General features: G+C 37.7%; 5 protein-coding genes and 1 pseudogene across 7 annotated transcripts; 1 reads left to right on the forward strand and 5 right to left on the reverse strand.

Annotated features, from left to right (window-relative positions):
• Positions 1 to 455: 455 nt before the first annotated feature.
• On the reverse strand, positions 456 to 4,200 carry LOC18027803 (pentatricopeptide repeat-containing protein At2g41720). Its single transcript, XM_006411376.2, has 10 exons — positions 3,833 to 4,200; positions 3,564 to 3,736; positions 3,379 to 3,484; positions 1,939 to 3,048; positions 1,745 to 1,850; positions 1,451 to 1,655; positions 1,216 to 1,348; positions 1,009 to 1,113; positions 760 to 880; positions 456 to 648 (listed from the first exon to the last, which is right to left on the reverse strand). Exons 1-10 carry the CDS (start codon positions 4,175 to 4,177, stop codon positions 617 to 619), a joined length of 2,436 nt encoding a protein of 811 aa, XP_006411439.1. The 5' UTR covers positions 4,178 to 4,200; the 3' UTR covers positions 456 to 616.
• Positions 4,201 to 6,136: 1,936 nt separating this feature from the next.
• On the reverse strand, positions 6,137 to 8,516 carry LOC18027805 (annotated as a pseudogene).
• A 906-nt stretch (positions 8,517 to 9,422) lies between these two features.
• Positions 9,423 to 16,099, reverse strand: LOC18027806 (villin-2). Of its 2 annotated transcripts, none has more exons than XM_006411378.2 (25): positions 15,986 to 16,099; positions 15,812 to 15,863; positions 15,103 to 15,232; positions 14,898 to 14,997; positions 14,713 to 14,781; positions 14,399 to 14,635; positions 14,136 to 14,313; positions 13,848 to 13,980; positions 13,596 to 13,755; positions 13,352 to 13,502; positions 13,157 to 13,257; positions 12,904 to 13,062; positions 12,652 to 12,720; positions 12,500 to 12,568; positions 12,267 to 12,404; positions 11,994 to 12,122; positions 11,724 to 11,871; positions 11,590 to 11,600; positions 11,361 to 11,501; positions 11,146 to 11,271; positions 10,904 to 10,966; positions 10,672 to 10,773; positions 10,304 to 10,568; positions 10,009 to 10,229; positions 9,423 to 9,919 (listed from the first exon to the last, which is right to left on the reverse strand). In XM_006411378.2, the coding sequence occupies exons 3-25, from the start codon at positions 15,156 to 15,158 to the stop codon at positions 9,806 to 9,808; spliced, it is 2,940 nt and encodes a 979-aa protein (XP_006411441.1). In that variant the 5' UTR covers positions 15,159 to 15,232; positions 15,812 to 15,863; positions 15,986 to 16,099; the 3' UTR covers positions 9,423 to 9,805. The 2 variants fall into 2 exon arrangements, with proteins under 2 accessions (XP_006411441.1, XP_024016793.1); XM_024161025.1 differs by having other exon boundaries at positions 15,972 to 16,086.
• Positions 16,100 to 18,457: 2,358 nt separating this feature from the next.
• Positions 18,458 to 19,479, reverse strand: LOC18027807 (DTW domain-containing protein 2). Its single transcript, XM_006411379.2, has one exon. The coding sequence runs from the start codon at positions 19,435 to 19,437 to the stop codon at positions 18,670 to 18,672; it is 768 nt and encodes a 255-aa protein (XP_006411442.1). The 5' UTR covers positions 19,438 to 19,479; the 3' UTR covers positions 18,458 to 18,669.
• A 92-nt stretch (positions 19,480 to 19,571) lies between these two features.
• On the forward strand, positions 19,572 to 21,301 carry LOC18027808 (protein N-terminal glutamine amidohydrolase). Of its 2 annotated transcripts, none has more exons than XM_006411380.2 (6): positions 19,572 to 19,737; positions 19,997 to 20,102; positions 20,292 to 20,369; positions 20,467 to 20,597; positions 20,798 to 20,922; positions 20,998 to 21,301. In XM_006411380.2, exons 1-6 carry the CDS (start codon positions 19,694 to 19,696, stop codon positions 21,153 to 21,155), a joined length of 642 nt encoding a protein of 213 aa, XP_006411443.1. In that variant the 5' UTR covers positions 19,572 to 19,693; the 3' UTR covers positions 21,156 to 21,301. The 2 variants fall into 2 exon arrangements, with proteins under 2 accessions (XP_006411443.1, XP_006411444.1); XM_006411381.2 differs by having other exon boundaries at positions 19,574 to 19,761.
• LOC18027809 (probable glycosyltransferase STELLO1) lies at positions 21,278 to 24,175 on the reverse strand. The gene is made up of 3 exons (XM_006411382.2): positions 22,224 to 24,175; positions 22,018 to 22,144; positions 21,278 to 21,923 (listed from the first exon to the last, which is right to left on the reverse strand). The coding sequence occupies exons 1-3, from the start codon at positions 23,930 to 23,932 to the stop codon at positions 21,447 to 21,449; spliced, it is 2,313 nt and encodes a 770-aa protein (XP_006411445.1). The 5' UTR covers positions 23,933 to 24,175; the 3' UTR covers positions 21,278 to 21,446.
• Between the last annotated feature and the right edge of the window lie 304 nt (positions 24,176 to 24,479).

Below are 24,479 nucleotides of genomic sequence, written 5' to 3' on the forward strand. Positions count from 1 at the left end.
GGGACGAGGGTGTTTTCGTCCTTCCGAGAATAGGTTTTCTTCTGTATTCGATTGCTGACGTGTACTAAGTATATCCACGTGTACATGATCTGGTTCTGGTTTCTGACATTTTAATGTGGAGTGTTTCCCAACATTAGCCTCGTTCAAGGAATATTCTTTGCATAGTACACTCAAAACATTGTTTTTGTTTTGTTTATCAAACTAGCTTATTTTAATCATTTGATTCTTCATATTTTCTACCGTTGTAATGATCGAATCTTCCCATTTAGTCAAATCATATTTCAAAAAAATTTCAAATGATTGGTTAAATGTCTAGACTTTGATTGAAATTGTATCCACACAAGATAAAATTGGTAACGTTTATTTTTGATAAATTGTTGGCTAGAGTGTAGAGTATATTTTGATTAAAAATATGGTTTATCTGGACATAGACTCTAGCTAATAATCTACGTTCATTTTCAACACCCCCAAGTTATTTCATGTTGTGAACCGAATTATCTTATTGATAGAGAAGATTAACAAGCTTACAAACATCATATACTGTATAAATTATCACTCCACCAAAAAAATCTATACAATGGAAATTACAATGCGTCTTCGTGTCTACGAGGTGGACTCAGATCTTCTCCTTTTTGTTTCTCAGTGATTCTATAAAAAAAAAATGAGATGTGATTCTTACGTTATCCACACCAGACAAACTTTGATGAACCAAAATTTCATGTAACTAATTTTCATTCGTGTTCATCTCACAGTTCTCACCCATTTTTTGGCGTATTAGAGGCTCAAACTCGATCCCAGCACTTCTTTCACCGAAGGAAACAATGTCACGATACATTTGGTATGAGGGTTGAATACCAGCATCACTCATCCATTCTAAAACCTGCAAATCATTCACACACAGTAAAAAATTATTTCTGAACCGCAAAAAATTGCTCGGTGTTGATGATCACTGTTAAAAGGATATTAAAGGAAATTAATTTGGCAGGTGACAAGTAAAATAGTAATTACCTCAATGTATTTTCTCCAGTTTCCAACGGCTAAAAGATGTTCCAATAGTATTGCATAAGTCTTGAGGTTGATTTCAACACCTGAAGCTATTATCTTATAGAACAGCTGCGTGTGTAAATTGTCAAACATGGTTTGGTTAAAACGCTTATTTAATCTTCTGTAGCCTAATTATTAGCAGAGAAATGTATAAATAAAAATTCTTTGCACCTTCATCATTGCTTCGACTTTACCACTCTTCCCAAAAAGATGCAGCATCTGATTAGTTAAGCCGATAGAAAGCGACGGCAGATACGGCTCCATCATTGGGATGAGGTCTACAGCTCTTTTCCATTCCTGCAAGCTGCAACGTTGAAAGAAGAAGATAACTAGATTTGGTGTTTTGTTGTATTTCAAAAAGGCGATTTATTATTATAAAGTGAATTGACATAATACGAGTACTTACATGTTACAAGCCGAAAAGATCTCAAAGAAAACTGCTCCAGTGAAGGGGACTTCTTTTTCCCGCATTAAATCCATCAGGATAAAGACATTTGACGGTTGACCTCCCTTGTTGAAAGCTCTCATCAAAGCTGAACAAGCTATAGAATCTGGATCTATTCCATTTGCTTCCATTTCCAGGAAGAGTTCACAAGCCTTTTCCCACTTTTCTGGGGACACAAAAGCATTCCAAGGGAATTCAGATCCATGGAAAATATTTTGTTACAATTTTTGACAGTCTTGAGCTCCTGGTATATACCTGAAGCATTGTAAGCATGGAGCATTGAAGTGTACGCTATCGCATCAGGTTCGCACCCAGCCGTCTTCATCTGGTTGAATATGGATTCTGCTTCTGTAACTTGACCCTGGAAATTATCACAGAGTAATTGAAAATTAAAGACATACAAAAAATCAGAGTACATCTTCTTCTGAGCTCAAACTCTAAACACTTGCCTGTTTGCTGTAAGCACATAATACAGAAGAGTACACCTCCTTCGTCAATGGAATACCGAGATCTTCCATATCATTCAAGTAATTAATTGCTTCAGGGTATTTTGACATCCTACATGAACCGCTTATAAGGATAGTGAAAGTAACGGAATCAGCTTTGACTTTCCGTCTTCTCATAGTCTGATACAATGCAATGGCCTTATCAAGTTCTGCTGCATTTATGTAGCTTCCAATGGCTGAGTTATAGGCTGCCGTATTGAGCTTGATACCTCTCGACTGTGCTGCAGAAAGTACAGTTTCAACATTCACTTTTTTCCCGGACCTACTACAAGCAGCCAAAAGAGTGCATACTGAAACAACATTTGGCTCAAAGCCGTCTTGCTCCATCTGCCGGAAGATTCCCACAGCTTCAGCTAACAACCCATTAGACCCATAAGCATCAATCAGTGCATTGTAAGTAACAACATTAGGCTTTCTCCTTTCCTTTCTCATCATAAGGAATACCTCCTTTGCCTTTCCAGGCTGACGTGATCTTCCATAAGAATTGAGCAAGCATGTATAAGAGACCACATCTGGGAGCAAGCCTTTCCTCTTTATTTCTTGGAAAACCGAGAGAGCCTTTTCACTCATTCCATGAACAGCATAGGCACCCATTAAGGCATTATAGGAAACGACATTAGGTCTCAGACCTTCTGCAAGCATTGCTTCAAACACAGCTCTGCAGTTTTCTATCTCTCCCCTGACAGAGTATAAATGCATGATGCTAGTAAATGTCACAACATCAGGTCGGCACTCAGCTTTCTTTTCCCTCATGGAATTGAAAACATCAAGGGCTTGGCTACTTTGACCAAGCTTTGACAGGCAATATATAATGATATTAAACGTGGTGGTATCCGGACGGACTTTAGCTCCCTCCATGAGCTCAAAATAAGATAGCGCTTTTGAAAACTGACGACCACTCTTGTACGCTGATAACACAATGTTGTGAGTCACCAAATCCGGTCCAACTCCGTTATCTGTCATTTTCTTGCATACTTCCAGAGCCTTTCTCCAGTTTCCACTAGATCCACAAGCATTGATCAGATTATTGTAGGTTGAACGACTAGGAGCAATCTGCAAGACCAGAGAAGTGTCAAAAAATCGTTTTTGAAGCAACACTGACAAGGCCCAAAACTGTAGAATTGATGAGAAAGGTATAAAAATCAGAGGTTAAAATGTTTATTCCTAACTGTTTTGCATACGAAAAGCCAAAAGAAATGTAACCTTTAAGCATATTGATCAATTCAACTTGCAAGATGAAGAACGTAATAAAGGCACCAAGCAAAAGTTCTCTGGCCATTTATCTAATGTTCAACCTTTCGACACTGGAAAAGATAAAAAGGAGCCTCATTTGTGACCAAACTGAATCAAAATCATTAACAGGAATCAAGCAAAGTTACACACAGCTGCACGTAACATGTCATCCATAAGATTCATAGCCCAGCGCCACTGACCAGCTCGACCATGGGCATTGATAAGAGCATTGTACGTCTCAGCATCCGGTTTGCAGCTACATTCATAGCATAAACGTTCTCAATCAAATAATGTTTATATAAAAAATTCAAAAAGGGAGGCTTTCAAAGAAATACCTCCATTTCTGCATTTCAAAGAAGAGACCACGAGCCTGATCAACCCAGTTATGCCTAGCGTGAAGCCTGATCATCATATTGTAAATATCGTTCCTCGCACAGTAATTCTTCTGATTCTTCATCCAATTGAAAACATTGACACAAAGCTCAATGCACCCTCTTCTACTGAGCTCCTGCAAAGCTCGAAATTCAAACTCCACTCAATATCAATTTTCAAAAACTCCATCAACCAATTAATCGAGAAAGTGTTTTAACACACACATACATACCCTGATAAGAACTGAGAAATTCTTTCGAGCAAACCGGCCGACCCATGAATTGAGAACGCCATCAACTTGGTCCCAGCGATTGAGAGCCATAAGACGGTCCACCACCTCCGATACACTCCAATCCTTCTGAAATCGGTCGTTCTCAACCCGAAGTCGGTAACGTCTCGGGATATCCGCTTTCCTGAACCCGCCGACCCGGACAGAGACTTCATGCTCCCCTCGGTCGTAGTTCACAGACACAGATTTCTTCTCCTGGAATGCGTCGGAGGCTTTCGTAGCTCCCGGAAGATCGGCGCGGGAAGATTCCGGCGGAGCGACGAGCTTGAAATGGGTAACGGTTGCCATTAGAGCCAACGCGAGGGAAGGAGTGTCTTCGGTGGATAAAGGGATAACATTACTCGCGGCTACAGATATTTAAGCCCATTTCTCGATAGTTTTTCGGCCCATTTTACTGTATATGTTTTCCCAGATGTAGGGAAAACGGCCTATTTCCTACAAACTTTATGTTTCTTGAAAATTTATACACGATCTATTGAATATGTTTATAACTACATGAATATTGAAATGCAGCCTGATCCGTATCCGATCTGATCCAGGGTTAACATCGGCAACGTAAATCTGGTGAAAACTAAGTCGTAAAGAACGACTCTGTAAGTTGGAATGAAATAAGGGAGGATTAGGTGCCAAGGATTATCAATATGTTGATTTCAATTGGATATCTATATAAAAATTGTTAGATAATTAAAATCAAGTAATGTTTGTAGCTCAGTTGGTATGGTAGTAAAATTTTATTTATAAGGTTGTGTGTTCGAGTTTTAGGGAATGTATTTTTTTTAAGAAATATCAAAACGACATTGTTTTGACCACTTGAAAAAATACATCAACCAAATTATATTGTAAACTAGTATGTCATGTGTCAACTATGTCATTAATTATTGACCAAAAATTAATATCGTTTATGGTTTTGGTGAAATTGACCGTATTTTAATATTTCATGTAGTTATAGACATAGTTTAATAGTTCGTGTATATATTTTTAAAGGATATAAAATTCATAGGGGAATATGCCGTTTTCCCTATAGATGTATTATATATATTTCTCCATATATATTTTCGAAAGTTGTATAAAATGTATTTGAACTTGTATAGCAGATGGAATATTCGAAGAAAAAATGTAATATTAATCAATATATAGATATAAACTAAAATGTTTTCTCTTCTTATACTACCATGTTATCAATTCATAGCTTAAAATTATGACACATTATCAATTCATTTATTAATGTTAAGTTATTTATTTGATTTATTGTATTTTATGTATTATACTTTAATGCTTATGAAATTTTTTATCATTAATATTATCTAAAATTTGAAAAACATGTATTGAATAAAATAGCTGATATTTTATTGATCTAACTAAACTTCATTTTAATAATTTTAGTTTCATTAGTTCATTTTATATAGTGTAGAAAAAAGTATAAGCTTTAGTGTAGAAAATTTGTATTTATTATTTATAAACACTAGTTTTTTTTGTCAACTAGTGTTTATAAATTATAAATACAAATTTTCTACTAAAAAATATGTTGTGAAATATAATTTAAATAATCAGGATTAATTTCAAATAAAAATTATCAAAAATTAAAATCAATTACTTAAAATATTTACAGTTAGAATTTTTTTTTACTAATTATTTGTTTTTAAGGAAACATTTCCCAATATTTTTTTTAAAGAAAAAATTGTTTTAACCATATATTAAACTTTGTTACTTTCTAATTATGTTAAGTAAAAATAATAATCCAAAATATTGCATGATGCACGCTTGACCCACTAGTATATATAATCTCTCTTTTTTGTGGCAAATCAAATTTATTACACTTCTCTTGACACAAGTGTGGCTCTAATTTAGGCTCTGATTGGTAACCTGCAGAATGGCAGAATTGCGTTTTTAAACACAATTCCGCAGGTTTTTTTGCCAATCAACAAAAATTCGCGTAATAAAAAAATACACACTGCGTTTTTGCTTCACAAAAATGCAAAGGAAAAGTCATTCCGCAGAAAAGTCGCTTAATCTATTCCGCAAGATTTTTTCCGCAATTCCGTAATTCCGCAAAGTTACCAATCAAAATCTTAGTGTATCTCCTTCCCCTTCCCAGGTGCCACAAACAGAGCACTGTATTCTCACCCATTCGATGAGCTTCTCTTGGGATGCACACTAAAGTGAAAGAAAAAAACTGAACATCGTGATGACGTAAACATTGCTCCACACTTAAAAAGCTACATATGTATACCCAGAGGCGGACCCAAAGGAAGGGGGGTCATCCCATAAATTTTTATATAATTAATTTTGTACCTAAATTTTCCAAAAAATCTGTAGCATTGTTAGTAAATGCTTCCAATTAAACCCCCTTAGCCCTAGATCAGATAAACATACACTAGATAGAGAATTCAAGGGGCAAGAAGAGTAGATTAACATTAAGTCAGATAAACATAGATAGACAGAGAAATCAGTAAACAGAGCATGGATGGTTAAGGCGGTAAACCCTCCGAAGGCAGATCAATCGGAAGCCACTTAGACCTGGCAGACCGCTCTGACCTATGGCATGGTCTTCCGTTTTTGGAACCTTCTGAGCTTTCTTGAAACGGAAAGAAGCGTGTGTTGTGATCTAGATCGCAAGGAAATGCCACGATGCTGATCATCCTTGAAAATGTCCAATGAACATCTCTCTTGCTCAGCTGACAGAGTGATCGATTCCTTGTTGTGGTGGCGAGCCAACAGACAAGAAATCGTGAGAGGAAAGAAGAAGAGATTTGGATTTACTAACTACAACATATCTACATGGATAAAAAGTTTTACCTCTTTGAGCTGCCTTGCAATTTGCTCCATTGTCGGTCCCATCTTCTCGTCCTTCACCCTGCATATACCATCTAATAACTGATTTTCAAGCATGCGCAGCTCAAAGAACGTCATATTGTCGAGCTCCCTCCCATTCAGTCTCCTGGGAGGATAAAAGAAAACCAATGAGAGTCAAACCGAAGAGGCGGTTTCAGGAAATAGGGAACAGAGTCCTACTCATTCAGAAGCCACAATCTCTCGAGTTTCGCTCTGCATGGATTCACCATTTCGTCTCTCAAACTCCCTCTGCATCCGCGGCTGCAGTAATAAACAAAAGGATTTGTAAAAGACACAAATGCGAGGAAAAAAAAACAAAAAAGAAGAGACAGGACAGCAGGAAACCAGTACCACTGGTGCCTGATTCTGTTGACTTTCTTCAGAGCTGCATATTCCCCACACACACACACACACACACACACAAAATTAGTTCAATGATCGAAAGGCAAAAAGACATCAAAATCATCACAAGACTTTCTGTGCTACTACAACATTAAGAGGCGGCATGAAGGATTCAATACTACAAGCTAGGGCAAGAGAAGTGCAGAAACAGAATCTGCTGGTGTATAGCCCCAGAAACAAGAGATGATTTTAGCAAAATAAAATCTAGAAACACTGAATCCTTTGCACAGAGATACAAATCCTTCTTCAACCAAAGAATCCTTTTTTTTTTTAGCTAAGCTGAAGAGATTACCTGCTCCTCGTAGATAATATGCATGGAGCCGAGAGCTGCAGACTTGTCGTCTGAAACATTGAAAAATATTGCAAGGTTGGTCAAAACTGCCTTGCTCCTCGTACATGTTAAGATTGGAAAGGGAATTGAGGCCATGTCTATAAGAGCAACTAGGTTATGATATAATAATCTTTACCTGTTTGCACATCCTTTTTTCATCTTCTTCCAGCTTTGCTTTCTTCTGTAATAGTATAAAACAAACAAAGCTGCTTGAGAATGACAACATTTCAGATGATGAGTGAAGTAAAGTAAGTAATTCCTTTGCTTCACCTTTCGGTCCGTCACAATGAGACAGACATCCTGTAACCGACTCTCAAGTAATAGCAGCTCCGCGAAACTTAGACCCTCGAGATCCTTACCAGTCATTCTCCTGGAAATATAGAGGAATAACTCGTATGAACGACATCGGAAAGAAAAAAAAAAAGAATTTCCAGAACAGGAAAGGGGAAATGGTAATGAGTCATACCTGGTCAAAAGCCGTAACCTCTCGAGTTCGCTCGCCATACGCTACAGAAGCGGTGTACAATGTAAGCAAAAACAGAAATTCGTATTGATAAAAAAAAAGTTCATGAATTGAGGCTATTTGTGTAGATATAATGATATATACATACCACTGTATCATGATCTTGTTCGTGTGGTTTTAGTTCATACCTGGAAAGAATTTGCAAACCCAGAATAAGTCACAGTAAAGGTTGGGTAGATGATCTTGCAGAGGACAAAGATGGACCAAGAGACTAAAACTACTAAGAAGAAGCTCGAAAATCTCTTCGATTCAGAGTAATAGCTAACCCAGAAAACGAAAAGAGAAATGTAACCTTGCGATGGCTCCTCGATATAACTATTTCAACAACAAAACCCTAAGAAAATCGACAGCAAACGAGCCCAGATTTTATTTACCTGCGGGTGGAGAACTCGCAGAAATTGCAGGGCACTTTCTTCGTGAAATCAATTCGCTTGCACTTCAGCTTCTCTTCCCCCTTGTCTCGCCCCATATCTATTTCTGATCAAATCGAAACGAAACTCCCACACAAGAAGAAAAAAGAAAGAAAGAAGGAGACTGCAATCCCTCGAGATCTTCTCTTTTCTTATAGAGAAAAGTTATAATTTAAAGTTACAAAAAAGGGAAAAAAAAATTTCTAAATTAGTAGTAGAAAAGGAAATTGAGTTATTTTCCTTTGTGATGTAGATATTTTTTCCACTCCGGACTATGCAATGCTATAAATTTTGCTATCGTGTTGGGTTGATAACTGATGATGATATGAAAATATTGGATGGGTAAACAAAACAGATAAATTTTGAAATTGTACCCGAAGAAGATAAATTTGGTAAAATTTACTTTTGTTTTCAGCAATTTTTTGGGATAAATTGTTCGCTTACAATCTACGTGTATTTGATGTTGTGAACCGAATTATCGTATTGATAGAGAAGATTAACAAGTTTACAAACATCATATACACTGTATAAATTATCACTCCGCCGAAAAATCTATACAATGGAAATTAAAATGCGTCTTCGTGTCTATGAGGTGGACTCAAATCTTCTCCTTTGTTTCGGCCCATTTTATTGTATATATATATATATATATGTTCCATATTGATATTACAGATGTATTGTATATATTTTCTCCATATACATTTTCGAAAGTTCTATACATTTGATATTACAGTGATATTGGGAATGTTTTGATGAACATTCATGTTTTTGTTTTTTCTTGGAATTTTGAGTTTTTCATCTATTGTAGATACTTTTGGATTCAGATCTGAGCCATATTAAAAAAAAAAAAAATAGTATCTTATAAAAGTGACTTCGAAAAGTATCAAACCAAATTCAATCCAAAAGTTAAAAATACCTGATCGCATCGGTACCTAAAATCATTAAACCAGAACTACTCCACCCAGACCCGATCCAAGTATCTGAGTACCCACCCCTTGGCACTGAACCATGTCTAGACAATCAAAGTCACAAGACTCAAAACTAAACAACTCATAAACATGCATAAAGCTTCTTCTACAAATGAGTTATCTGATTGTAAGAATATACATGTTACTAAATAATCACAACAATGAAATATCCAAATCAAAGAATTTCTTACCCAAAATCACAAATCTGTCTCGGATAAAACAGTAAGAAAATATTAAAAATCAACCCCAAACCAACCCATGAGAGAAAAGTACATGAGAAAGTAAATAAAATTGAAATAGAGAAAGAAAAAGAAAAAAAAAAAGAACACTCTTCAAACCACAACAAATTAACCGACCACATAAAACCAATAAACACACGATCACTGAAGATAGTAAGATCGGATTAGTGATAAAGGATGTTTGAGATGTTTATCCATTGGTGTAGGAGTTCTAGAACAAGTCGTATTTCTTCTTAAGCAGATCTTGCTTCCAACGTGGTAAGTTGTTGAATGCTTCTTTCTCCATCCCAAACACACTTTGGAACTCTTCCTCAGATAGATAAGCCTTGTATATTGATCACAACAATAAGAAACCGGCAAGTTAGACTATAAGCAGAGTTATTCAGCTCCTAATACTAAGTATAACCAACTCACCTCTCTGCGTTTGAAATCGATTCCAGCCACAGGGTTCTCAGATTTGGCTCTCAGCTGTTCATAGGTGAATGTTGCTCCACTTGTTTCCCTTTCAGAATCATCTTGCTCTTCGGTTTCCTCCTCCTTTGCTTCTGGCTCCTCTACTGGAGTTGAAACTTCCTCTTCTTCCTTGGTTTCATGACTAGCTTCTTCTGAAGCATCTGCTTCATCTTTGGCTTCAGCTGTGGATAAAGATAGATATAGTCAAAAAATGTTCTCAAAATGTCAAAACGTGAAATAAAGAAGAGGATCTTACTTAGATGGGTGTCATCTGCTGGGTTGGAGCTAGTGGATCTTCTTGTAGGAGAGGTATCAGGTGATTTCTTATTCTCAGCAACAAGAACTTGAGAGAGAGCAGCCACTGCTGCTGCTCTCTGTGAAGCCTGACTCGTCCCCACTGGCCTTGGTGGTGGAGGCGACTTAGTTGATGATGAAGAAGAGCTGAACGCAGATGTCAAGGCGGCTAAAGCTTCAGCTCTTTGTCTTGGTCCCTCTTGACTTGCATTTGATCTGTCCTGGCTCTGCAGTTCAAATGGATGATGACATTACTTATTGGGAAACTTAAGGTAAGTTCTCACCATATGCTAATATCTACATTGAGTTCGAGTTTAGATAGATATTTACCGAATAGGCAGTCCTGCTAGTAGAAGAGTTAAAGGCAGAATTTAAGGCAGCTAGTGCTTCAGCTCTTTGCCTTGGTCCTTGGTTTCCACCGCTAGACTTATCCTGCATCAGCAGACGAAGGATACTATCATGAACCAAAGTAGCCGGAAAGTAATAAGACCGTTTTTTCCATTATCTAAGCCATTTCAGGCACAAAAGCCAAGAGAAACAGAGAAAGCAAAGGTTGTAGTACCTCCACAACATGATGAGTTCCAAATAACAAGGCTGCTTTTTTCTGGAATGAGTTTCCTTGCGCCTATATCACAGGGTTTAAAACATTGAACAAAAGGTAAACTTAAGGAGAAAATAAGAGCAACTGTGAAGGAAAACCCACGAGGTACAATATTTTCTAAGTCTCTCTTTAAACATTAGCATCTCATTGAAAGCAGATACATTTTCATGCCAGCCACTGAAACAAAGAGAAACTAATCTTACAATAGCTTTAGTGTGATCCCAAGAAAAGTAAGTGGTGAAGAAGCACGGTTCGTTCCCTTCGGTGATTTTATATAGTGGGACTTTAGGAGACAAGCCTTCCAAGGATCCAGCACGATCTACATATTTCTGCACATAAACTGTCTCATTGAGAAAACAGTACCAAAAAAAGAAGAGATAACCAAAACGAGAAGAAAAGTTGAAAAGGAAATAGTTACTTGGCCAATCTCAAATACAGTTTGCTTCTCTTTAGGGTCCACACATTGACCAACCCAGACAAATACTTCAGCATGAGTGTCAAGTAAATATATATCCTCAGTCAATAGGTCATCTTGAGCAAAGTTGTGGATCTCTTCAATCTATTGCAGAGCATGTTGTTAAAATATATGCAAAAAAAAAAAAGGCATCTGGAATAAAGAAAGTTGTGTAATTTCGCCAATGTCTCACCTGAAACTTTCCTATGGGGATACACGCAGACACATTTGAGAGAAGAAATGATACAGTTAGAATACAGATAAATGGGGGAAAATATATATCTATAAGAGTAAAGAATCACAATCCTCATCCTATTAAATATTCACCTCTGTTGAAAGAAAATGAGAATAAGTGAGGATCCCTGACAATCTCAGAGGATGCCTTCTTGCTGATGAAGTTCTGCTTTCCTCCAAGTGCAAACCAAAAGGTTGAGCTCTCTGTTCCTTCTTTGGCATGCTTGAGAGTAATCCCAGGCTGGCTTAGCAAAACCAGAAGATGATTAAAACATATTAAAAGACATTGTCTCAAGTAAAACTACAAAGCATCTATTTAGGAGGATTCAAGCTAAACTGAAAACAACACAACCTGAAACTAACCTTCAAGAATTCAGCAACTTTAGCGGCCAGTTCTAGCAGTTCATGCCCACTTTGATTTCCATGCCAAAGGAACATGGAAGTACCAGATTGCAGAAGGAAGCACTCGTACGAGTTCAAAGATGTTGCCACCTAAAGGAATTATCCCAAAACAAAATTACGAGTTACAATAACAAATCAAAGAATCATATGCCTCTCCCATATTACAAAGCTGAACAATAACAAGTTCACTAATATTTTTAACTTAGAAAGAAACAAGGTAAGGTAGCCAAGTACCGATTCAACTTGCAGTGCCTTATTATTGTGGACTCCAGTCCCAGATACTTGAATTAGTGCAATTGATTCTGGTGTGTAGGTTTCATCTGTTGAACCTTTCTCTTCCACACTGTTTTTGTAACCAGAGCTCAAACCACCCTAAAAAAAGGTCCACGTAAACCATATAAACCTCTGTGTTTTCTCTTGCGAAAAAAATAAGTTTCATCTTCATCTTGCAAACACCATACAAATACCTTTAGGACCACCATAGGTTGGAAAAGAGCAACAAATTGTGGAGGCTCTTTACCCTCGTATATACGGCCCTGCAAGAAGAAGACTCCATCATTTATCGATCTTTCAAGTACTATTCATCATTGCTATCAATAAAAAGAAAACATTATAGTACCTGAACAGGTCTTCCCTTTAACGAGTTTGACATTGTAGTCGCCAGTCTAACTGCTGTGTCTTGGTCCTCCTGAAAAGGGAGAAACCAGAGCTTTTTAGATGGTTAGACTTAAGTTAAGCTGAATCAATGAAAACCATCCCAATATGTTCATAAAGCTGACATAACAATAGACTAGTAAAACTTCATCGCAATAACAGTTATAAACAGAGAAACTAAGGATTCACATTTTGCCATGAATTACAGTAAAATTACCTGAATGCTATTCTTTCCAAGCCAGCAGCACAAGAAATAGTCTTCTTTCCTATCACCAGAATGATAGGTATAAAGGACCAAATAGCAGTCCCCAGAATAGAGCTTGCCAATATCTTCTTTAGCTAACGGAGTCTTGGCTTTACCATCAACATACCAAACCTAATTCGTAGACATTACGAAATATCAAATTGGATAAAGCCATAAAAAAAATGTGTAAAATAAGGAGATAACAAGTTAAAGTAGACAAACAGACATCCAACTTTCCACCGCCTTCAAGCAGAGGTGGAATATCTTCATTCACTGGTGCACTTTTCGAAATACCCTTGAGCCCAACACCTTGTTGCTTCAGTAGAGCTAGGGAAATGGTTCAGTGCCAGTAGTAAGTCAGGGCTAAAAATAATCTTAATGTTTTTTACTTAATGATCTGAGTTTCAAAGTATTGTTTTACCAGCAACTTTTCCCCGTCCTTCTTCGTTACCAGGAGTAGCCGAGCCTGATGGCCAAGAGTCAAAGTTGGACTTGAAAGAATGGGACTCATAACCTTGGATAACACGTGTAACGCGTGTTGCCTTTGGCCTATTTTCACTAGCAAGAAATTCCTGGAGATGAAACGCAAAGAGTGAGAAGCCATGATTGAGATAGATATGCTAAGGGCCAAAGAGAAAATTTCTACAAGCTTTCCACTTTTTTACCTCAGCAGATTGACTAGCAGCTTTCCTCTCATCCACTTGAGTTACTCGGCCAACCCAAATAAATACCTCAGAACCACAGTCCAAGAGGTAGCATTTAGTGTTTTCCAGCATAGATTTGGATAGATCACCGTCTATAGGTTCCATCTGACCATCAGTGATGCTAAATAAAAGAGTAACAACTAATCAATACCTCCATTATAATATCAGGAAAGCGTTTACTATGAAAGGATTACAAATTAACAAGACGAGTACCAATAAAGCTTAGGTGGAGTTGACTCCGGGATAGTTTCATCATCATTAGCGACTTTCCTTCCGATTGGAGCAAAACCACCAAAGAGGACCCAAAACTCACCAGAATCTGATTCTGTATCTAATTTTCCATCATCTGTTACGCAAGGATATCAATAACATACATAAGTTTCCACCCAAAAACACCATCTGTGAAAGCTATGCCACCCCCATAAACTGTTCTTTAAGCTTTTTCAAACACTTTTTTGCTGACTTGAGGAGAACAGAGGAAGAGGATGCAATGCAGCTTACCAACTATAGCAACATCACAAGTTCCTTCGTGATACTTGTCCTTCAAATACTGAACGACTTCCAAAGCTTTAGCTCTCTCCTGAATGTTTGAATTTGCACCGTTGAACTGATAGATTTTTTCCTTGGTGTCCAAGATAAATACATCGTCATGATTCAGCGATGAGCGGGCAAAAGGAACCTACAAACAAGTAGAACAGAATAAAAAGTTAATGTACATTGGCAATCACTGTTCTCTACTGTGAAGAGTGTACAATAGTTAAAACCTGCTTCAAACGGATAGCACGTTTTCCTTTGCAGGTATATAACCGGGTCTCAAACACTTCTTCTTCAGGTGTTTTGAAACCAGACGCAACACCACCCTCTAATGGTATAATACATGGCTTGAAGTAAGACAAGAATTTGTCAGATTCATGACCCTGAATCTCCCGGTGTTGAACAGCACGCCCTCCAAGAACTGCATCTAGTTCAACTGTTTTAACAGCTGCTGTTCCAGCTTCATCCTGACATCATCAAACCATAAGTTAGTAATAACCAAAAAGAAGAAAAAAAGAAAAAAAAAAGTCTTGAAAATAGGTACCTGGCTTGTATCTTTACCAATCCAGAAATGTATATCAAACAGATAAGCACCTCCTTTGTTCTGTGTTGTCTGCGCAAATGGAAGATAAATATAACACAATGTGAATGATAATAATACAAGTCATAGTTACTCTGTTTTGAAACAGAGGATAACAAAAGGATTTTGTAATGGAAGGAATTTCAAACCTGCAAGACAATGTATGTGTCTCCCATATAGAACTTTCCATGGTCAGACTTTGGCACTGGAACTGCTTCAAAATTCTCGATTCTCCAGATTTCAGTTCCTCTATAAGAAATGTTAAGTTGAACATCCTATACAGTCCAAACATTCACTATCTAATACTAATATAAAAGCAATTGAAAAATAGTAGTTATTTTTCTGAAAGGATACGGTTTCTGCCCAGCTCCTTGAAATGCAGGATCCAATACTTTTGTTGACCCAGACATTTAGTATAACGCTCAAATCCTTTCTTTTTGCTTTTGTGTGTGTGTGAGTTATAAAACTACACACGCCAATGAACCTGTTCAGTCAAAACATATGGAACAGAGGAAAAATATGAGAAGATGATCAATCAAATTCTCTCCGTCAAAGGCTCAACTTGAATGTAGATAGTGAACAATTTGAGATTACGCAACATTTCTCTCCCTTTATTAAACAAGTTTACAATCCAATATCGGAAGCTAGTGATCATGAAAATTTTCCATGATCCAAGAAAAAGCCTGACAGAGATCGATCACTGAGAAATAAAGTCATCGGTCATCGGTAAATCTTATCAAAATCTCGTTTTTTTAAATCTTTATTTCGTTACTACGGCAATGGCTCTCTGAAAATATCTCCATTTCTGAGAAAAACCAAAACTTTTGCGAATTCCAGAAATTGATCACAGATGGTTGAGAATACCCAGAAGGAAAAAAATCGAGAATTTATAAAACTAGACAAGCAAAGAGAAAAATTCAACAATTTCAGCAGATCGAGAATCGAAGGAAGACATATAGAATTAAGCATCGTGAACAGAACAAGGTAAGAACACAATCAAATCGAAAATTCAGGTGATCCGGACACACGCATTAGTCAAATCGATCCAGATTCAAAGAAGTACCTGCCAAAAGATCTGTGTGTGGCACTGCTAGATGAAGAAAGATGAGGAAGAGCTGGCGATATAAAAAAATAAATGGAAGACGATCAGGAGAACGAAAAGATGAATTAAGGAAGAAGCAGAAGGGAAAGCGAAATGAATAATTGAAAAGAGGTGTTATTACGTTTCTCTCTCTACCTTTTTTTTAAATGCTTTTTGGTAACGTTTTTATCTTAGATTTACAGTAGAGAGATGAATTTTTGCCGACGACCGGGCGAAGAAGAAGAAGAAGAAGAAGATAGAGGGAGAAGACAAAGGTTTGAGAAAAGACGTTAAGAGTTTGTCAAAATTTAAGGCAAGGAAAAAGATCCGGTCGTAATCCACCGACCAATGTTGGCTTTTCAATTTCTCATTTTTACCACATTTTAAATAAAAAAATCCAGTGAAACTTAAACCCAAATTTAAGACATGCTTTTGAATTTTTGGAGTAGATGAAAACTTATTCGAACAAAAAGATTATGGGATATATCTTTGTCGGAAGAAAATTTTGTACCATAAATAATTGTCAACCTAGTTTTCTTTTTTTGGCAAAAATATCAACCTAATTATATGATATTTTTTAAAAAAACATGTATATTTACAAAATAGTGATACAAAATTTTGCAAGAAACTAAATGTAAAAATGAAATCATATGATAAAAAAAAAAACCTATTCAAATGCATTATACATACTTTTTATCAAATGTTGGAAACAGAAAAGTAGAATGAATAAGAAGATATATTATATATGTGTATATCATCATATGTTGATGCAGAGATTGGTCTCATCATTTCACTATTTCAGCATGACACGGTGTCCCTTTTTAGCATGTGAATTTGCACGATTGAACTCCTTTTGAAGGATAAGCACTTTCCTTATATATAAAAGAAAAGAATACAATCAAAATAATACAAACAGTCAGATAAAATGTACAACAACAGCCTTATTTTATACTTTTACGCTTTTAGCAGAGGTCATGCCGTCATGGAGACATGGATGATACTCGTTATTTCCTCTCCACTTCCTTTTTCCAACTCTAACTCATTTTTTTGGTATATACGAAATATATATATGGTATATAAGAGCCGTGCCCAGAATTATGAAAACTCGAAGCAAGCAATATACAAAAATTTAGTATAAGTTTTTGGCTAAAAATTAGAAAAAAGTTTAACATATTAATAATAAAAATATTAATAATTGTGAGTATGATATATGCGAGTTAATTACTTTATTTTCACTATATCTTAGTTTTTTTATAATGAATTATAATTTATTTTAAAGACTCTAAAATATTATTTTGATACATGTGACTTTAATATTATTATAATCATAAAAATTGAAGCATAATTTTTTTTAAAGGGCTCGTAGGCCAAAGTTTCCAATTTTCTTACATAGACACGACCCTGGGTATACGAAATATATATACGAAATATATATATGGTATATATAATCATATATAAATATAAATATGTATTAGAGATTTTCAGAATCAGCTACCATCAATGATTTTTTTTTAATTTAATATCTTGTTGCACAATTATTTGAATTATTTTAAACAGAGAATCTACTAATCTTAACAATATTAATGAAAGAATCTGTTCATTTTTTAAGTTTAGTAAACAATGTACAGTACATACATCTATATATAATTGAATTTCATTGCAATTTTGAGAAATTCTTATATTTTAAATCTTTGGGAAATACGTTCAGTATGTCATTAATTATTGCTAATAACTTACAATACATAATTGTTGAATACATAATACAACATAGTCCTCATGCAAAACATTTGAAATGAATCTGGCACATAATGGTGGTTGACCACCCTCGGGGGCTCCATAACCTTGCACTTAATTCATCTAACCCACAATTCATCAATAAAGGTTTTAATTTTTTTTTTACTTAACTAAATTGAAACTTAAGTTGCCGGGTCAACTTCACGTAGACAAATAGATAAAGTTACTTGTACCACTCTATCAAGAAATAAATAAAAAATTAGGATTGAAGGTCACTCAATCATAAAGAAAAGTTCTTAAAAACAATATTGCAAAACTTCAACCAGTACCAACTTAACAACGAGTAAGATAAAAGCAGATATGTGCCTTAAATTCGAGAAATGTAACATTATACGTTTGGTACGAAAAATATATAAATGTTGGGAAGATACTAGAGATAAGAGTTTCGATCAGATTTTCGATTGCATAAAGACTTCCCTCTATGATAGAGTCAACAAAAATGATATATCGGACCAGCGATATGTTTTCTTATTTGTTAAGCAGTCACTAACGATCAGAACTGAAACCAAATACAGAAGAGAGTACTCATTCAAGCCTCGGACTAATTTTTACCTTTAATTCGAATATGGACTATAAAAAGGGATCATGAATCTATAAAATACGTTTCTGATGATTGAATATTGTGTGCTTTGCGAATTAGGCATATATTATAACATCGAAGCAGAAAAAACACATCATGTGAGTCCGTGAGTAATGCAATTAAAAGTGTCACCTTCCTTCCCAAAGTTGTATGATCGCAAAAAAAGTCCATGGCCTCACCTCACGTGGAAGGTCCCATGTCCCATTGTTTTTCTTCTTCTTTTCAACTTGTTATTACAAAAAGTCTATAATCGTTCTGTTCCACTAAACACCGCATCGATCTTTCTCAAAAAGTGTCGAGAGATTCACAAAATTTAAGAAAATTGTTTGAATATTTGTTCTTCTCCTAATGTAAGAAAGTTACAACGAGTTAATACAATGGATCAAATGTAATATTTCCCATCAACAATCCAGAGCAAAAATTCCGCTAAACTTGTAATTAAAACTAAACGATAAAGGAACGAAACTCATTCTTCTTCTTCTTCTTCTTCTTCTTTATCTTCCACTGGTTGTTGTCGACTCTGAAATCTCTTCTTCAGTAACTTAGGCCTTGGTTTCATGGGTTTCAAGTACTCAGACTGCAACCTCACCATCTCTTTCAAAACACTAATCAGCTTCCTCTCGATTTCCTCGCCGTCCGGCTCGATTGCTCTCAAACACCGCGCCACCGCCTCCGCCGTGCTTACGCATCCCCCGAATGGCTCCTTCCTTAGCACCAGCTCCGACTCGTAGATGCTTCCTCCGCTAACGGACGCGTCAATTCCCGAATCCAAACACACCCTCACAGCTCCTACTTCTCTTAGAACCTCCTCGCTGGCTTTTACCATCTCCTTCGCGTGCTTCCACGTCGCGTCGAATACGATGAGCCTCAGCGGCGGATTCGAGACGCCTTGATGGTTCAGGAGGTTCAGGGTTTTGAATTCGGATATGGTGACGGCGGGAGAGGAAGGAGAAGACGGGAAGAGGTAGATTGTGGGCGTTGATTGGAGAGATTCTCCGTCGGAGATGTGTCGCCGGAGGAGACGGCGGGCGGGGATTCTGGTGATTTGGCTTAAGGATTTGACCAAGAGAGGCGTGGTGTTGAGCTTGTGCCGTGACTCGTGTGGATGGTGGAGGATGAGGATCTCTGTCCTCGTCGGAATTGGATCCGCCGGTATGACGTGGCATAGACAGATCGGAGCTGGACGGTCACAGCGGCTGCAGATCTGCCGGCGTTTCGCGTCTGCCTCCTCCATTGTCACTGCTCGCTCACGCGAGCGAATCCAATTTTAATTGGCAAACTTAAAAGTAATAAACCAAATACGGTGTCGTAATGAAGTATCTATGAAACGACGTCGTTAAAGCGATGGACTTTACTTTTGTTGACTCTCCGATCACCCACCACCAGTTCCCAGCTCTTCCCAATTGTACCCACCGCGTTTCAATTTTGACGATCAAAGTAGCTGGATGTAAAGAAAACAGAGAAGAACACTGATCAAATCCAAAGAAGAAATGTCCAGCATTACCACGGAGCTTCCAGCAATGGATGCCACTCGGTTCCAACACACCCCTTACTACTGGTTCTTCTTGCCTGTCTTTCGCTTACAAAATTCAATGCAGTTTTAGATTTCTTCAAATAATCAGACGGCTTCTTCTACTTGTTTACATGATTGCCAAAACCCAGAAAAAAAAACTAACTTTTTGTTAATTTCGTTCCTCTTTTGGGGAATCTAGTCATCTACTTTCATTTGGTGGTTATTGGTAGAAGTAGAACCTAATCAAATATTGGCATCTATATGTTGACTCTTTTTGTAGCGAAGAGAACGTGTATCTACTCTGCAAGACGCTGTGCGAGAATGGTGTAGCTGATGCGACGGGTTCTGATCTGTTTGTTGTTTTCATCTCGAATGAGAAGAAGCAGGCAAGCATGTTTCTCTTACTAATTGTTGTTCATTATAGTTTCTTATGTTAGGACTTTGGCCCAAGCACTGTTTCACGTCTTTTTTGATTGTTGATTTTCAAGTGTCAGCTATTCGATGTGCTTGCTTGGTAATTAGAGTGTGTATGTCTCCTGTCCATTATCGATAATGTTGGTTAGATGTTCGTGTAGGTTCCCCTTTGGCACCAGAAAGCTAGTAGCAGAGCTGATGGAATTGTACTGTGGGATTATCATGTCATCTGTGTCCAGGTAAAACCATAAGATCCAAGCCACCAGCTTTAAGCTTGTTCCAATGTATCGCTTTTCGAATCACCCTTGATTTTGGTTGATCTATTTGCATGAATAGAGGAAGAAAGAAAGTGACTCTGAGCCTTTGGTCTGGGATCTCGATTCTACTTTGCCTTTCCCTTCACCCTTAGCCTCATACGTGACTGAAACTATCCAGCCATCTTTTCAGCTTTTTGCAGAATATCAGAGGTACAACTCTCGTTCTAAACTTTCGCATTACTGTACCATTAAGCAACCTATATCAAGATGTCAAAGCAGTAGCCTTTTGTTGCGATTACTTTTCTATCACCCTGAAACTTTTGCTTCTTTACCTTCTTGTGTTCCTGAACCTTTACATTTACTTGAATATATAATGTAGCTAGTTTATTCTTTTGTCTGGTTGAGATCAGGTTCTTTCGCATTGTGCACGCTCCTCTCTTCTTTAAGTACTTTGCTTCTGATAGAAGACACATGAAAGAACCTGATGGAAGCTGGACTGCTCAACCTCCACCCTATCAGCCCATTGTTGCCCAAGGTATGATGTAACAACTATCAACCTTCCATCAACAATATTCATTTTCCTCAGCTCGTTTTTGTCTTGCTTCTGAAGACGGAATCTTGCACAATTTGAGTGAGTACATTGCCATGAGCGGTGCGGATACATTGTCGAGCTTGGATCCCGATACAGTGAGAGTCGCAATTTCACAGAAACTTGGTGTTGTGGTGAGCCACACTCAGCTTCAGGATCTCTTCATCAAGCTTCCTTAATATTCCAGTGTTTCTTCTTTGTGGGATCAAAACTGGGTCACAACTCTTCAATTCCAGCCTCGTTTCAACTGTCTGTAACAATTTCTTTTTGTCTTAATTGGTGAAGCAGAGATTGATTTTAGATGGGGAAACATTATACACTCACATATTGTATGGTTACAATGGAACATTACATGACTTTCTCCACAACCCCCAGAAGAAAAAAATTTCTGAAAAGGGAACCAAAAAGAAAAGAATCAAAAGACACAATCTTTGCATAACTCTGTTTCTATCATTGCATTACTGCAATCTCTATACCAATTCCATTAGCAACGGATCGCCTTCAGCCATTTGTCCAACCAATTTAATGAAATCTTGTTCGCTCGATATGCTCCACGGGTGAACCGCAGGTGCTTGCGCAGAATACAGACTCGAAGAAGAGTTAAACGAAGACGATTTCCTCTTATATACCATCGAACCAAGAACCGGGTCAAAATTCTCAGGTGAATCCATAGACATGAAGAACATAGGCACAGCCACTTTGTAATGCAAGTCCATATCACCCACAAGATCGACAAGATCGATAAAGTCGGTCACAAATCGTTTAGGCACGTAGAATACCTCTGAACTGCATACCGTTAACGTGTCATGACTGTTCTTGGCAGCTTCCTTGTAGTTAACTTGGAAATGAGCCGGCATTGTACTTACAGTTTTCTTCACTAACTCGGCTTGTACAGAGAACCAATCAGACTTCCCGGTCGGTTTCACTGATGTCCATGACTTTGATACCTAATCGCCGGTTTACAATAAGAAGTTTCCATGTAAGATATACATATCAAGATAGAGAAAGCTATAACCTACAGTTTTGATGGAAATGTTATACCTTGTCTGTAGTCCAAATCTTAGTCTTGTCGGCTTGAAGTAGATTCCAGTAATTGAGAATTGTATCGTCTTCAACAAACAAGAATCCTTCTGCGCTGCTGTATCGATCAAATATCTTCGGTAAATGCCTGAATTATGCATACAAACGTACCATTATAAGCTTGAACTTTGATTAACATATACTAATAATCTTGAGAAGATTCTTACTTGTAAATGTGATCGAGTTTGGCTTCTTCGACATAAAGATCCGAGTTCTTCTGAGAAGACAATATCACAACGGTCTTGAATACTCTGCCGTAAAGTAACCTCCACTCAAGAGCGGTGCGTTCAACGGGACCATTACAAAACATAACAAGCACAACATTCCCAAAATTCTTCCTCCACCTAATCAAGTTACCTATTTCAGTGCTCACTGTCCCTGTCTCCTCAACACCAAGATGAACCGAAGGCAACTTCCGAGGAACAAACTCTTTTCTATCTCCATGACCAATACTTGCTCGTGGACGATCCAATTCTAGTGACATCAACCTCGGTTGTTGGTACCCGACAGTAATCAAATCCTGAAGCCAAGCAGCTGTGAATTTCACATCCTGTTCTGTCCAAAACCCTTCTTCAGCCATGACAAAGCTCAAATCAAGGATTGTCTCAAAGAAACTATGCTTCTCTGATCTCCAAGCAAGTAAGAATTTTATCAAACGACCAACGTTGACATGAAGATCCTTCTCCTCTGCAAAAGGGTAAGCCTCGATTCTATCAAACCGGTGAGCCGTGGGTGGATAAACAGCAACATAACCACCAAGCTCCCACAATAGCCTTTGTCCCCAGTACCCTCTCAACACATCAGAAGCCATAGAACTAACTGAAACAGGAAGCATTAACCCCCAAAAGGCCGACGAATGGTAAAGAGTGTTAAACGAATTAACAGGCACCATCACACCTTGAGGCAAAGCCACTTTAGGAGAATGCTCATCGAACCTAATATCAAAAGCCTCTAAAGTCGTTTTTCTGGTGAAGTAAAACACCGAATCGACATCAGGTAAACCATTTGAAATCCCTTGCTGTATAAACTGCTTGCCACCAAAAACCTCAGTGTAATACTCCTCGTGGTTGATGTCACCTACATTCTCTAATGGCAAACCTCTAGGCCAAACCGAACGTTGCCCGAAATGAATGTAAGGATTAACCACAGTCCTATTGGGATTCTCATGACTATACTGCAAAATCGGCTCTTGCTTAGCATCTTCACCAACTAGCTCCACATCAAAATGCTTCCCTAGATCTCCATCAATCACTTCACCACGATCATCCGCGTCGTAGATCTTCCTCGCGCCGTGCTGGATCGCGAAAAGGTAACCGACGCTCTTACGCACGAAAGAATCGTAAGGCAAGTGATCTAAAACACGGTAACCCAAATCGGCTTGAGCATCGAGAGACAAAAAGATGGCACCTTTGAGACTCCAATCCTTGGGGGTCATTGAGTTTCCGACCGCCAGAACTTGCCATCCTCGGATCTTCACCAAGCTCTTGAGCTCCTCGGTCGGGTACTTGGTCACCGACACCACGATCCATTTCTCCGTCAGGAAATTAGCGTACGGGGAGGTCTTGTCGGGGAGGACACGGATCGAATTCCACTTTATTTGTGGGCGAGAGAGAGATTGAAGCGACTGAGTTGACTGTGACTGGAAACAAAGGAGAGAAGCAGTGTCGGTGGTGTTGTAGAGGAAGAAGAAAGCTCCAACGGTGACGATGAAGAGGAAGAAGATGACAATTCTGGAGACATTCTCCGAGACCCAAGACGAGAAATCTAGGTTTTTGGGTTCACTGAATCGTCGGATCTGCTGATGAGTAGGCAGTTCTCTGATCTGAGATTTCGGCGGCTTGAGAGGAGAAGGAGCCGCACGATCCTGAACCAACATCAGATCAAGCCGAGAACTTCTTTCAAAAACAACACCTTTGTGAATCAGAAAAACTTGAAATTCCACACACCCTGAGAGATTTGTGAATCTTCTTCCACCTGAAGAGAAAGGAATTGGTCTGCAATTGCAAACGTATTGTAATGCGGTAGTTGGAAATTGACGTTGCTTAAGCTTGAATGCAATGCAAAAGCATGGAAAGTGAAGCCGAGTCTGTGAGCTGTAAGGTCAATGCAAACTTCCTTTATCCCCCAAAGAGACAACTAAACAGTAATTCTTGCTGTAATCTGTAGGACCAGGCAAGCCATCACATGAAGCAAAGCTAAACTATTATAAAATTACGCAAATGTTGGTTGAATACAGTAGTACTACTTGCTACAGAAATAGTAGTAAAAAAAGAGATACGAGGATGAAAATATTTTATAATGTGTATATCTTCTTATTTTTCATAAATTAGAAACTGATATATTCAAAAATGAAATATATGATCAATTCTTTTGAAAAACTATTACTATTTGTTAAATTTAGTTTTTTTTTTTTTTGTCGACCA

This window comes from Eutrema salsugineum, unplaced genomic scaffold (genome assembly GCF_000478725.1).
Source record: "Eutrema salsugineum unplaced genomic scaffold, Eutsalg1_0 scaffold_10, whole genome shotgun sequence".
Classification (NCBI taxonomy): domain Eukaryota; kingdom Viridiplantae; phylum Streptophyta; class Magnoliopsida; order Brassicales; family Brassicaceae; genus Eutrema; species Eutrema salsugineum.